The sequence below is a fragment of the Triturus cristatus genome, chromosome 4_1 (assembly GCF_964204655.1).
Source record: "Triturus cristatus chromosome 4_1, aTriCri1.1, whole genome shotgun sequence".
NCBI lineage: Eukaryota > Metazoa > Chordata > Amphibia > Caudata > Salamandridae > Triturus > Triturus cristatus.
Window position 1 is genome coordinate 367,948,959 of NC_140585.1, and position 14,117 is coordinate 367,963,075.

Here is a 14,117-nt window from a genome sequence, read left to right on the forward strand (position 1 = left end):
CTCCCTCCCTCTCCCCGTCTCCCTCCCTCTCCCCGTCTCCCTCCCTCTCCCCGTCTCCCTCCCTCTCCCCGTCTCCCTCCCTCTGTCTCCCTCCCTCTGTCTCCCTCCCTCTCAGTCTCCCTCCCTCTCAGTCTCCCTCCCGCTCCGTCTCCCTCCCGCTCCGTCTCCCTCCCGCTCCGTCTCCCTCCCGCTCCGTCTCCCTCCCTCCCCGTCTCCCTCCCTCCCCGTCTCCCTCCCTCTCCCCGTCTCCCTCCCCCAGTCTCCCTCTCTCTCCCCGTCTCCCTCTCTCTCCCCGTCTCCCCCCCTCTCTCTCTCCGTCTCCCTCTCTCTCTGTCGCCCTCCCTCTCAGTCTCCCTCTCCGTCTGTCTCTTTGCCTCTGTCTGTCTCTGCCTCTATCTGTCTGTCCCTGTCTCTGCCTATCTGTCTCTGTCTGTCCCTGTCTCTGTTAGTCTCTATCTCTATCTGTCTCTGTCTGTTTCTGTCTCTCCCTACTGCCCTCAGTCACCCTCTGTCCCCTTACCCGACTCTCACACCCTGCTGTTCTCTTGTCATTCTTTGTCACCTCTCCCCCCCCTCCGCTTGTGTGGCAGCTGAGGCAGCTTCCCTTCCAGGGCGCACACACACAGCCCCACCCGAGTACTTCACAGGTCTTAAGAGACCATTTGCATGATAACGAGGCTTTGTTGTAATTCACCTCTTAGCGCCCCAGCAGCTCCACTCCGACTATCGCTTGAATCCCCGGGCCCCCACAGAGCAGAGTCTGTGTTTGCTGACACTGTTAAAAAAAAAAAAAAACACCGGTACGATGTCTGCAAGGTCCGCGGGCCGCCAAGAAAGGCTTGCCGGGCCGCTGGCGGCCCGCGGGCCGTACTATGAGTACCCCTGCTGTACAGTGATCTTGCAGGTCAGATAATGTGATGGGCACCTTTCGTCTTCATGGTAGCCTCTTCTCAACGCCTCTATTGATGGATGTTTGCAGCACAGCAAATCCAGCTTTTACAGCAATTGCAGACTCTCTGGCTGTCCGGCGCCACTCAAAAGTTATGTTCTTACAGCAAGTCAGGTCCGGGGGTCTTGGCATGGCTTCTCCAGCATTTGCAGCCTCATAGGTAGAGTACTGGCCTCCAGTGATCACGAGTAGTTGCAGCCTCTTAGGCTGACCGGGGTCCACTCAGTGGCAACACATCTTCCCTTTTCTACCTTTCTCTTTTTCTCACAGACACTCTCCTCCTGCAGCACCTGGCACACTTCTTCCCTCTCTTAGCAGACAGGCCAGGTTCAGCCCCACACCTCACCACTACTATATACAAACTCAGTGTTCTGGAATAATTAGTGAGGAGCCCACTGCTAACAAAGTCTTAATGGCATTTCTATAGGTAGACCGGTTTCCATCCTCTTCTCTTCAGTGTTCAGTTCCCTGCTAAAATCTTGGAGAATTCTATGGGGAGGGGCGAGGCCCCGGGTTGCTCTTGCCCGTTGCAGAATCCGGCCCTACGATGGAGGTATGGGCATGACCGATCTCCACCTATACTACCTGGCCCCCCGACTTCTTGTAACTCATGACTGGTTCACCGGGGGATTGTCTGATCCGGCCTACATGACGGAGCTCGGAAACATGGAACTCCCCCAAATACAAGCATACCTATACGGATGTCCCATACCAAGGCAATCCCGCCGATAACCAGGGCAGTCCTGGTGGAGTGGCACACACGATGGGACAACCGACTGACCCAACACACGCCTCTCTGGCAGGGCACATGGCTGGGAGAAGTGGCGGCACTCTCAGGGTTCAAGCAATGGGACCACATAGGGATCTCTCTGCTGGGCGACGTGTGGGTTGGCGACCACATTCAGGCGTTCCAGGACCTACGGGAGCGTTATACTCTGCACAGTTTTACAAATACCTACAACTCCGTCACACCCTCAACATACACATTTCAACAGGCAAGTCTCTTTCCGAATTCAGCCCACTAGAAGCCCAAGTCATGATGGGGAACCTGGGGAGGGGTGGGGTCTCCCGAATATACCGTACCCTTATTAACAACGGACCGGCAACTCTCGCTCCACTCTGGGAGGGGTGGGTAGGTCCTCTGGAGGAGGAAGACTGGCATGAAGCCCTCATGGCCCTAAAACTGTCACAACCTCAGCCAGGCTCCGCCTTATTCAATTATCCTATCTCCATGCAGCCTACACTACCCCAGCACACCTGCACAGAGCAGGGCTGTTTCCCTTCCCAAACTGCACACGCTGCGGCCATGAACCAGCTGACTTCTACCACATGACTTGGTCATGCCCTAGCCTGCCCCGTATTGGTCAAGGATAGAGACAGAGCTTACGCACCTGGGCTGGCCCAGTTCCCCACGATCCCATACGTCTCCTCTTGGGGGTGATGCCTGGATGGTTCACGAACAGACAAAACATTTCTTGGGACAGCAATCACAGTGGCCAAACGAGACTTTGCAGCTACTTGGGCGCAAGCCACACCCCCAACCGTGGCAAAATGGCACCGGGGAATGGACTGGTGTGCCACGCAGGAGAGACCCTTATTCGAGACTCGCGGATGCCCAGACAAATATAACAGAATCTGGGGTAAATGACTGAACCAGCTGGTCTAATTGCACGAACCCTCCTTTTTGCACACGGGTGTAATGCTAACGTGTCAAGTTGTTGCTTTCATCCACTCCTTTGTATGTATTTTTGTCTGGTAATTGCGGTAACTGCTTGTAAGATTGATCAAGTGTCCTGTGCTATTAACGTGTTCGATCTTAAAGTCAATAAAGTAGATTATCAAAAAAAAAAAGATCCTGGAGAAATGCATCAATAAAGAACCGGGTTACGTTCCGGTCACAGCACTGAGTCTGTCTCACTGCGGCTACTGACTGTATCCATGCGCAGGTTGTTCGGGGCGGGCAGCGCTTCTGATAATGCTCGACCTTTCGGCGACATTCAACACCGCCTACCCGGTGTGTATGGTGCAGAGTTTGCGGCGAAGGGGGAATCGCTGGGAATACCTTGCAGCTTTTCCATTAATTTACGTCAAATAGAGCCCATATAGTCAGCTGTGGAGGCTTTACAGCCAAGGCCTTTAGTCTTCCACGTGGAATGCCCAGGGCTCATCTTTGAGCCCCACCCTTTTCAATCTTTATGTGACTGCCTTGGCCGATCTAGTGCGATCCTTTGGATTTCAGGTGCTATCTTATGCGGACGATACGCAAATTATCGTCTCCATCTTGAATGACCTGCAATTGGTATCAAAGAGGTTCAATCAGTGCATGTCCAGCATTATTTGCTGGATGAAGGACAATTCCCTAAAGATCAACACAGACAAGACCGAAGTGCTGGTGTTTGACTCGCAGAATTCCATCTAGTCAAACTCCTGGTGGCCGGCAGTCTGTGGTCCCCTCCCGGTCCCTGTTAGTGCAGCAAAAAATCTGGGGGTCATCTTTGATGATGGTTTTAGCTTTGACGCACAGGTCAGCTGCATGGTTAGTACTTTTTATATTCTGAGGATTTTGAGAAAGGGTTTGCCTTTTATTTCGTCCGAACTGCACCAGTCTATCATCATCGCTCTGGTCACCTCTCGGCTGGACTATTGCAACGCTCTTTACCTGAACATCAATACGGTCTACCTGAATAAGCTCCGGGTGTTACAGAATGCGGGGGTACATCTGATTCTGAAAATTCCCAAGCGTCTGTCAGCCAGGAATGGGATTCGCTCCCTGCATTGTTTCCCCATCAGGAAGCGTATCTGCTTTAAGGCTCTGAGCATGGTATTCAAGGCCATGAATAATAAGGGTACGCTACACCTGAAATTTATTTTTTTAATGTTACACCCCAGGGAGACTCCGGAGATCCTCCTCACAGAAAAAACTTGTGATTACCAGATTTCGTAGGACCAGATGGGGCGGCCGCTCCTTTTCGGTAGCGGCGGCCAAGCTATGGACTCCCTACCCACTTTTATCTCCAAAGCGGACTCTTATCCATTTTTTAAAAAACATCTGAAACCTGGCTTTTCTCATCTTAGGTTGTTGCAGGTGCACTTCTTTCCTGTCTCCACTTTGTCTGCTTTAGTGCCATGACACTCTCGGGTATAAGTGCGCTTTTTAAATAATATCCTATCCTAGTGTCTTGATCTCTATCCTTCAGCCTCAGGAATGCAGGCAAAACATTGTTACTGCCCGAGTCAACTTTCCTCATCTTATGCCATGCTAAACCAGGGACATCCAAAATGATGGATCCGACTGGCTTCAGTACTCAGACTCGCACACGCTGCACACAGAGTCCTGCTACCATGCGTGTATCACAGCCTAACTGTACATGCACTTGCCAAACACATGGGTTATTAGTGCAAGATTCTGGATTTCACATAACTGCAGATTTTTACAACAGAGACACTAGACAACCACTCCCACTCTCACTGACAGATAAAAGGTTTTGGTCCACTACAAATAACAAAACACGGTATACTGTCACTGCTGCTTTTTGCACTTCACCCACGATAGGGACTGTGGTCACCTGCCTACTACGAGGGCACCCTTGGTGCACCCTTCAGTTCAAAGGACAGGCTCTGGACCCTGTATTGTCATGGACAGTCCCAGGCCTCTGCGCACACAGTAGGTTAGCGTGATGCCGTGGCCGAAATAAAATTCAGGATGACAGATTCACATGCAGTTGGGCAATCAGCAGTGGAACATGCCATCTACTATGCAGGAGACATTTCCATTCCAACATGTTTTCTGTTTTGTATTTCCTTGTGTGCACCATCACACTACTAAATGCAACCTCAACCAATAAGCAGCGTAAGGGACAGGAGAGAAGAGGATTAAATAGTGGTGATCTTAGTGTGAGGATTCTTATAATTAATTTCCCTACCTGCTCATCACAGGGGCTCACAGACACCATTTTGTAGAACTAAGAAAACATGCTTGAACCCCAATGACCAGAGTCCCCCGTATGGTTAAGATGTGCACTATTAACATGCTGAATTCAGTACCTGTCCTCCTGCCTCATGTGAAGAAAGACTAGACACAGGATTCTCATGAAGTATGGAAATCGGATTAGTTTAAGAAAAATGAGAACAAGAGAATTAAAAAAAGACATCTCCCTGTTTTTGAGGCATTCTAAAACACGTTCTACTCCTTATAGCCTGAGAGCATTCGGCAAGACGTTCAATTAGTATTTGACAAAGAAGACCATGCAAACTTAGTTTTGCTGCTTTGTCTATCCTTATAGGGTTCTGGAATGTCCATGACAACCATTGAACAACAAGATATCCCAATATATCCAGAGGCACACACAGGTCTGCTCAGAACAAAACAATATGCATAACACCAGCTCTCTGCTTAAGCAACTCCTGATTTTCTATCCATGAGCTACTAGGCACATAGCCCACTTAAGGAAAGTAAACCAAAATTACCTTACTACCAGGTGTTTACCTCTATTCTGTGGTACATGCTTTGTTAATTTCTTATAGTCTTTCGGAAATTAGGATGTGGGTATTCCTTTTCATGATAAAACCAGGTTGGCCAATCCAACAGACTCTGAAATTTTTCTGTTCCTGAAACTCACGCTGGACCGTACTCACCCATACTCTCAGTTTCACAATGTAATGTATGTCAGTAGGATGGCTACGTAACCTGTGTCTCAAAAAACTATTTCATAGTGACATAAGGTCCTACTTCGATGAGAACTAATCAAAATGTAATAGAACATGAACGTAGGATTCTGACTGTGACATTCTGTAAGCATTCTCACATTGGCAACAAATATAAATTGCTTACTTTGTAACTTGCTGCAAAGTTGATAAAAGCTGACTGGTTGTGTCGTGATCACTTGCACCCAACGAGGACATCAGAATGTGCAGATCATTGAAGATCAGAATATGATCTTTAGCATGCTTCTTTGTGACCTGTACAAGCTTCTTCCACCGGTCTCCGACATTTACACCTGGAAGACAATCTGATATTTACTAACACCACTAAAACATTCCCTTACCTTTGTAATAACATTTACAAAAAAATGCAAATTCTGCAATAAAATCAATGCATTTAAATCACATTTTGGTGCCTTGTATACTCCTATGATTGCCCACGTAAGAATGTGTTTATTCATAGTGGCCGCATTTATCTAACTGTGTTCTCTTATTAATGGAGCATCACCTCAACCCTGGGAAATTAGCACTTCAAAATTCTAAATTTATAACGTGATACTTTAAAAAAAAAAAAAAAAAAAGAAAATATACAAAATTCAGAACAAAAGTTGAAAGAGGAAAAAAGAGAAAGAATAGAGCAGGAAAAGGTAGAAAAATAGGTAAAGAGAGTAGGAGATGAAAGAGGAAAAAAGACCTCAACAGGACGGGGAACACTCACGGTAAGGGGGAAAAAAATGGGAAAACCATTAAGAAAAGTCTCTGAAGCAGAAAGGTGGAACAGAGTGAAAAAGGAACACCAGAAGAAATAGAAGGAAGGTAAATAACCCCCCTGAACATCCCCATAAATTGGCTGCATTGATTTCCTAGTGTCTGGGCTCTGGCAGCTACAATGAAAGTACTGCCCCTCTTTAGAGCAGAGGATCTACCATTAACGAGTACCTGCTTTTGAGGGTTTTCTGACAAGCTGGGGCAGACGCCTTTCAAAAGGTTTGAGCTTTCTCAAAGGGTAATTTACAGGTCCCAAAATTCTAGTAAGTATTACTTTTTATGAGAGTTCTCAACAGTGCTCCATCTCAGCGAATTAGTTGACACTTAATGACAATTACACACGTGGGACCGGATTTACAAAGGGCCTCTGCACTTGTGGCAGAGGTCCCCCATTTGTTGGGGGGGGGGGGGGGGGTGTCTCCACACTCTGGGCATAATCTCCGCATTGAGAATTCTCATTGCATAGATTCGGCACCAAGGGGCCGAATACAATGGCGATGGGACCGCCACCGACAGGCCATCGGTAGCTGTCCCACAGCCATTGATCCCTGCAGGACCACCCCCGCATTAGGATGTGGCGGACGGAGGCATGTGGTTGAAGGACGGGCCGACATCATAATCAGGTCCCAAGTGCAGAGACTCCCCCATAACTAATCAGGCCCTCAGAGTACACCTGCAGACCTGAGAATGCCTGTCAGTTGAGAACACCTGTAAGACCCGTGGCAGGAATTCTATTTTTATTACCAGCCAAATGAAATGTACAAATACAAGGTGTTTTAGGTTTTTAGAAATCTTTTTTTGATTTCCGTTTCTTTGCATCAATTGTTTTCTCCGGCCCTCTTAAATTCCCACAACTCCAGTAAAGCCTAGCATTTTTTATTTTGATATTTTTTCTTATGTTTTAAGTAGTTTTGAAGTGATCTAGCTGAATATTCCATATCTGAATTTGTATCAAGTTGTTAATTGACAAACTGATAAAGGTATTGAAGAAAAGGCTCATACTAACTGAACTTTAAAAAGTCTCTTCTACAGCGCAGCTAAGTCACAATTTCTGCTGTGGATTTGTGTACTGGACTGCTTAGTTCCTATTGGACTTGGTATATTAGAAATGGGACCATGCACCTTTAATTCACATAATGTCTTGAGGGGACATGGCCACATGTTGTCAAAATAATGATGTACTCACTAGACTACTCTGATTAATGCTAATGGAATAAGTGCTACTGCACATTAAAGACATGCATATATATATCAGTATAAATGTTATTGTCCATATTGAAAAGTGAGCAGATCCGACTACATTCCAATAAGAGCTACCGTGAAACTACAAATAAAATACTTATTTGCTGCAGTCCGGATCAAGTATTTGACCACTAACAACAAGGTGACAGTTTGGCACATGGTCATTAAATAATGAATGCTCCTACCTAAAGGTGAACGTGATTGATTTCACAAATGATATACACAGGTCTTTGAAATAATTGGAAAAGTACCATTTCTTAATATGGAATGTTACTTCCTTCAGGACCAGCCCACAGCAAGGAGCAAGGTGGCTGCAGGTGTAAGAATGCAAGTTCCATCTGGATGCTAGCTGTGATGGCCATGGGATATCTCGCATAGGAAGAACGGCTGGAGTGCTTTATGAGCAGAAGTGACATCTGGGAGGAGATGATGAGCCACAGCAAAACTAAGAGGAGATATGTGAAACTTAATGCGACCTTCCACCGTAGGTACAACATTGCTTACTACGGTTTCTTTATGAGGCTTCCACATCATAGAGCTAGTAAAGATTACTTCCAGGTATTTATAATGTGTGACCGCTAGTAGTTTTTCACATTCCAAGAATGAGGTATGTTCCCTCTTTTTCTTCCAAAACGTTGATCTGTGAACAACAGCACTCTGAAGAACATCGGGCTTTTCGTAATTTGCAACTAGTAATTTTGCGACCAGTGTGGTAATTTGCAAAGCAAACTATGGGTTAATAGGATGTATTGCAAATTACAGATTCGTAGTGGGTTGCAATTCGACCTACCTCATGAATATTAATGATGTAGGTTGCAGATTGGGACCAACTAGAAATGGCAGCCATCTTAGGGATGGTGGCCTGCTGAGGTCAGCAGACCACAATGTCTGTGATTGCTTATAAATTCAGCAATTTTTTTTCTTTATATGCAACCTGTTTCCTTTCAAGAGAAACGGGATGCGTTTAACAAAACAAAACAAAACAAAAAATAGGACAACGCCCCAAACTGCCCATTCCAAATATTAAATTGGTATTATGTCACAAACCCAAATTGCAATTGGTAATGTGTTACCAAATTGAAATTGGGCTTGATAGATTAGAAATAGCCTTTTACAGTTGCAAACAGCCTAATTCGGCTAACTGGGCTGTTTGCAACTGCAAAAAGGCATCGCACATCTGACCCTCAGTTCCTGAGACTGGCTGTGTGGAGTGTGCCAACAAGCTACAGAAGACAAAGAAAAAGAAAGTTGCCACCACACACTCCTCCTTTAGTTTATTATCAAACAAAATCCTTGTCGACAGTTACCCAAAGTAATCTATTTTGAAAACAGGTCCATGTTAAACTGTGTACCCGTTTAAAGAAATATAAAGCTGGAATGAAATTCCCAATTTGGAGCAGCAAATCATGAGCAACACAAATCAAAGAAGCAGGCAAGGAGATTTCCTCTGTTGCCAACTTGGACCTCAGCACAAGATATTAAAGAGCAAAATTATGATACGACATGCCCATTCCTTGATGCAAACAAGCCTGTTCTTAAAGAATTAAATTAGTCTGTGATACCTATTCTTCAACATGAAATAATAGCAGCCTAGCAAAAATCCTTGCCCCAATGTCAATAACGAAGACAGTCTATAGGCACTTAAGGTAATAAAGAGTGGTGAACTGGAGGCACTAAAAATATATACTAATTAATGAATTTACACAGTTTGAACAAAATATAGTTTTAAAAATATCGAGAGACTGAAATATCGTAGATTAAATATTGTGACACAAGTATCGTGATGCACAAAAACTTTGACACGAATATCGTTTTTTGAGGTAAGTAATATCGTTTTGAATAATATCAATGGTTTTAATATCGCTTTCACAAATATAGTGGTTCAAAATATTGTTTTTTAATTATTTTAATGTGTTTTAGTGGATATATTATTTTGTATTACTATTGGTTACATAAATGTCAATTGTTTTTAAAATACAGCTTCTTTTAATTAACTACAATATATTATTAATTTTTAATAATTTATCGTGTCGTAGAGGGTTGTTGGGTTTCTAGAGGGTGAAGGTGGGAAGGCAATAAGGTAATAAATAATTAAGAGTAATTTCATAAATGTTTTAATTACATGATTTAGGTCATAAAGTCATTTATATAATACTGATTTATTTTCATTATGTGATAAATATATATCGTTATATGATATTTGTGAGCTGTGGTTCGTAGGGGTATAGGGTGGGAAGTTAAGTAATAATTTACAATTATTAACTATTTAATTGATTTTTAATGATGTAATTGATAGAATACTTATTTATTTTACATATATTTAAGTTGTGGGTTGCTAGGTTTGTAGAGATGCAGGGTGGGAAGTTAATTGAGTAATAACTAACGTATTATTAATTGTTGAATCATTATTACATTGTTTTTTATTATGTAAAATAGGGAATACTGATTTTACTTATATTTTGGTAGCTGGATCCTAGGTATATAGGTTTTTAGGTTGGGAAATTAATAAATAATTAACTAATAGCTATTGTAAATTAATTATTTAATTGTATTTTAAATATGTAAATTGTAGAATACTCATTTAGGTTCTTTTATTTTAGTTGCGGGATACTAGATTGGTAGACGTCTAGGGTGTAAAGTTAATTAGGTAATAATTAAAAACTATTTAATACATTTCATTTAATTATATGATTGTTATTTATGATGCAATTCATATAATACAGATTTTTCTTGCTATATGATATTTGTGGGGTGGGAAGTTAATTAAGCAATAATTAATTAATTTTAAATATGTAAGATATGGAATAGTTTTTTTTTCTAGTTATATTATATTTTAGGTGTGGTCTGTTTGGTTTGTAGGGGTACAGGGTGGGAAGCTAATGAACAATTGAATAACAATTATTTATGAATTGATAATTAATGTTTTTATTGACTAGTAATTATGTAACTTGATTGTTTTTAGTTTTAAGACAAATATATAAAGAGTCACTAATATTTGTTATTAACAGTTTGATATTTTCTCTACATTCATGGAGTTACTCAATTATGTAATGTGTTTGAAGTGAAGTATTTTCCTTACACTTGCTTAGACTGAAGTAGGAATATTACAATTAACCTCTTCGCAGTTCAACACTTTCCCTATTGTTGCACTGTTTGGAGAAGGAACATTACATTTTACCCCACCGAAATCCAATGTTTTCTCTACTGTTGTAGAGACTGGAGTGGAAATAGTATATTTTGCCCCTCTAAACATTTTCTCTGATGTTGCGCTGTTTTGAGTAGAAATAGTACGTTATACCAATCTTTCCCTACTTATGCCCTGTTTGAAGTGAGAAAGGTAGATTTAACTCCTCCAAAGTTCAACACTTTCTCTACTGTTGTCTTGTTTAGAGTGGGAATAGTAAATTTCACCCATCCCAAATCCAATGCGCTCCCTACTGTTGCTTAGACTGAAAAGGGAATAGTCAATTTAACCCATTTAAAGTCTGATGCTTTTCCCTACTGTTGCACTGGCTGGAATAGGAACAGTGAACTTAACTCTTCCGAAGTCCAACACTTTCCCTATTATTGCGGTGACTGGAGGAGAAATAGTAAATCAAACTCCTACGAAGTCCAACACTTTCCCTATTATTGCAGTGACTGGAGTTGGAATAGTAAATCTAACACCTCCAATGACCAACACTTTCCCTACTGCTGCATAAACTAAAGTGGGATAGTATATTTAATATTCATAGAGTCCAATAGCTTTCATAATATTAGATAAATAGATTTTATAGCATTTTTTTATTTGTTATATTTCATGTTATTTGTTTTTATTTCTTTGGAGTTTTACATTTTTAATATTGTATTTACTGAGTACATTAATTAATATATTTTTTCATAATCAATTGTTTATATTTTAACGGTTTTATTATGTCTGTGGGTGTATAAATATATATATACACACACACAGAGTAACAATAATACAAATATTTATTTTACATTATATTATTTTAAATGTATCAATTCAAATATATATGTATATTTTCATAATGTAAAATATTTTTAAAAGTAACATAATGTGAAATACATATTTTTATTATGTTACACTATAGAAATATATATTTATATAAATACAAACATATGTGTTTGTATGTCTATATCAGTATATATTTATACATAGTGGAATATATTTAATTACCATTAAATTAAAATTGTATATTAAACTATTTAACATTTACTACTTTAAACTCCATTTATATAAAAAAAAACAATATTTGTGTCTACGTTTGGGCGATATTAGTGTCAACAATATATTTTTTTCTATGTTTTTGTACTTACTATTATAAGTATAGAAGCACAATATGGTAGTAAACAATATTTGCCAATGATATTGTTTACCACGATATTGTGTCAGTGATCCAATTTACACTGGTTAGCATCATGGGCATACAACAGCAATCTCAAAAGCCACTGATACTCACCAAAAGTGAGAAAGGCAGAGGGCTTTGCTTGTTTACTGAGTAGTAACAAAGTGTAAAAGGAGAAGTACACTGGGAGATCCATCCCTGGAAATTAATTTCGGAATGTCCGGCAGCCTTCGGGGTTATGCCATCAAAGCATGATTCAGGGGTAATGAAGGGATGAAACTTGCAATTCAAAATGGCCTTAAAATATTGCCCCATCCCACACTTTCATTTTTCAATTTGGAATTCAATTCTTTATTTTGAATAACGCCTGATACAGGGCCTTTGTTAGGTATCAATTAACCTCACTGATATACAGATGAGCTGGATTACTGGCAAGCTATTTTGCACACATCTTGTATATGTTTACATTAATTTATTATATTATGAAATCAACTGTCTTGAGGGATGTGAACATTTAAGAAATTAGTTGTACCTCTCTCGACAAGCCATATTGTGGTATTTATAACACTCTAAAGCTGTGCGTTTGCTATGGGTGTTCCTATATGGGGGCAAAGGGAAGTACCAGGGTGGTTTTGCCAACCTGATGTTTATCCAGGCTAAGCGTAGAATAGCAATGCAACGGAAGCCCCTTGATCAAGGTGTAGACAGCAGGTATGGTTTGCTGGTCAACAGATAGATACCCTGCATTTTGAATCAAAAAGAACATCTAAAGCGTTCCAGATTTGAGGCAATAGTAGCTGTGCTGGTTACGGTCACCAAGAAATCTGATGACAGAATCCCATTAAAGAACCAAACCTGCTGCTCTAACCATGAATAGAAAATATACGTATGCAACGCAGGAAACTGAGTATTAAGTGATACAAAAGACTACACAGATCATACTTCTATGGTGTGTATTTCCAACCACAGCTAATGTCTTTTACAAAGAATAGCTATTATAAAAAGTTATTTGTGAATGTTCATTCCAAATAGATATAATTAACAATGTTGGCGCACCACAGAATCTGCTTAATTGTTTTGAAAAGGGGAATTGTCTCGACTATATGGTTTATTTTAGAAAATGGTAATAAAATATGTAATAAACACAGGAGATTTTGAATTTAATCTGTGGGTCCCATTGAGACTAAAGCTGACTACTTCAGCAAAATATCTCCACTGTTTCATAAGCTAGTAGAGGAGCTATTTTTAAGAGTAATATACATTTTTAAATCGAACAACACTGACTCTTTTGTGACTTCAGTTTGTAATGTATGGTTATTACAGAATCGTGGTGACACCTGTTTCTTGGGTCAATTTGGTATCTTTAGTGTCAAAAGTTTTAATTCAATTGCATAAATACGTTTAAATTATCAGGAATTCAAGAAACCAAGGTGCATATCGGTCATCCACCAGACTTCCTGATGTTGTCACCTGATGAAGTTCAACATTTGTGAAGGCATCTATCCAACTCCACTTATTGCAATAGCTAGGGTAGTAATGAACGAGAGGGATGGCACATGGCATTCAAGTAATCAGTAACCCTGGGCGGAAAACTACGCTACGCTCGCAAAGTTTGTGTAGTTTGTGCTACTTTGCACTACGCGAATTGCATGTAGCACAGTGCAAAATCGTGTAGCGTAGTTGGCATTTTTTGCTCGCTCGCGGTCCTCAACGTCAAGTTGGTGACCGCGAGCGAGCAAAATGACAACCCGACGAGACTTTTTCCTCGTTCGCGATCAGCAACATCAAGTTGCCGATCGCGAGCATGGTAAATAAAACTCCGGGTGAGATTCTCAACACGGGGAAGTCAGGTTTCTCATTGCGAGTGGTCGCGTACGCTTGCGACCGCTCGCGATGAGAATCTACCAGTCCGCGTTGAGAAAATCTACTCGAGCGGCAGAAAACAACAGCTCGCACTGTGCAAGATGCCGTTTTCAATGATTGCACAGTGCGGACAAGCATCCGGCACTGTGCAATCATCGCGAACAGCGCACTACGCAGTTCGCGTAGTGCGAAGCGTACCTCGCGAAGTGCGAAGTGCACTTCGCGTAGCTACGTGTAGCGCTACT

At 41.6% G+C, this 14,117-nt stretch overlaps 1 protein-coding gene across 2 annotated transcripts in view; it reads right to left on the minus strand.

Annotated features, from left to right (window-relative positions):
• The window catches only part of TTC38 (tetratricopeptide repeat domain 38), a 508,844-nt gene that overhangs the window by 129,510 nt on the left and 365,217 nt on the right, over positions 1-14,117 (minus strand). For both annotated transcript variants that reach the window (XM_085652408.1, XM_085652407.1), the window contains one exon: positions 5,781-5,946. In XM_085652408.1, coding sequence (XP_085508534.1) covers positions 5,781-5,946 — 166 coding nt within the window. The remainder of the gene's footprint in view (positions 1-5,780; positions 5,947-14,117) is intronic.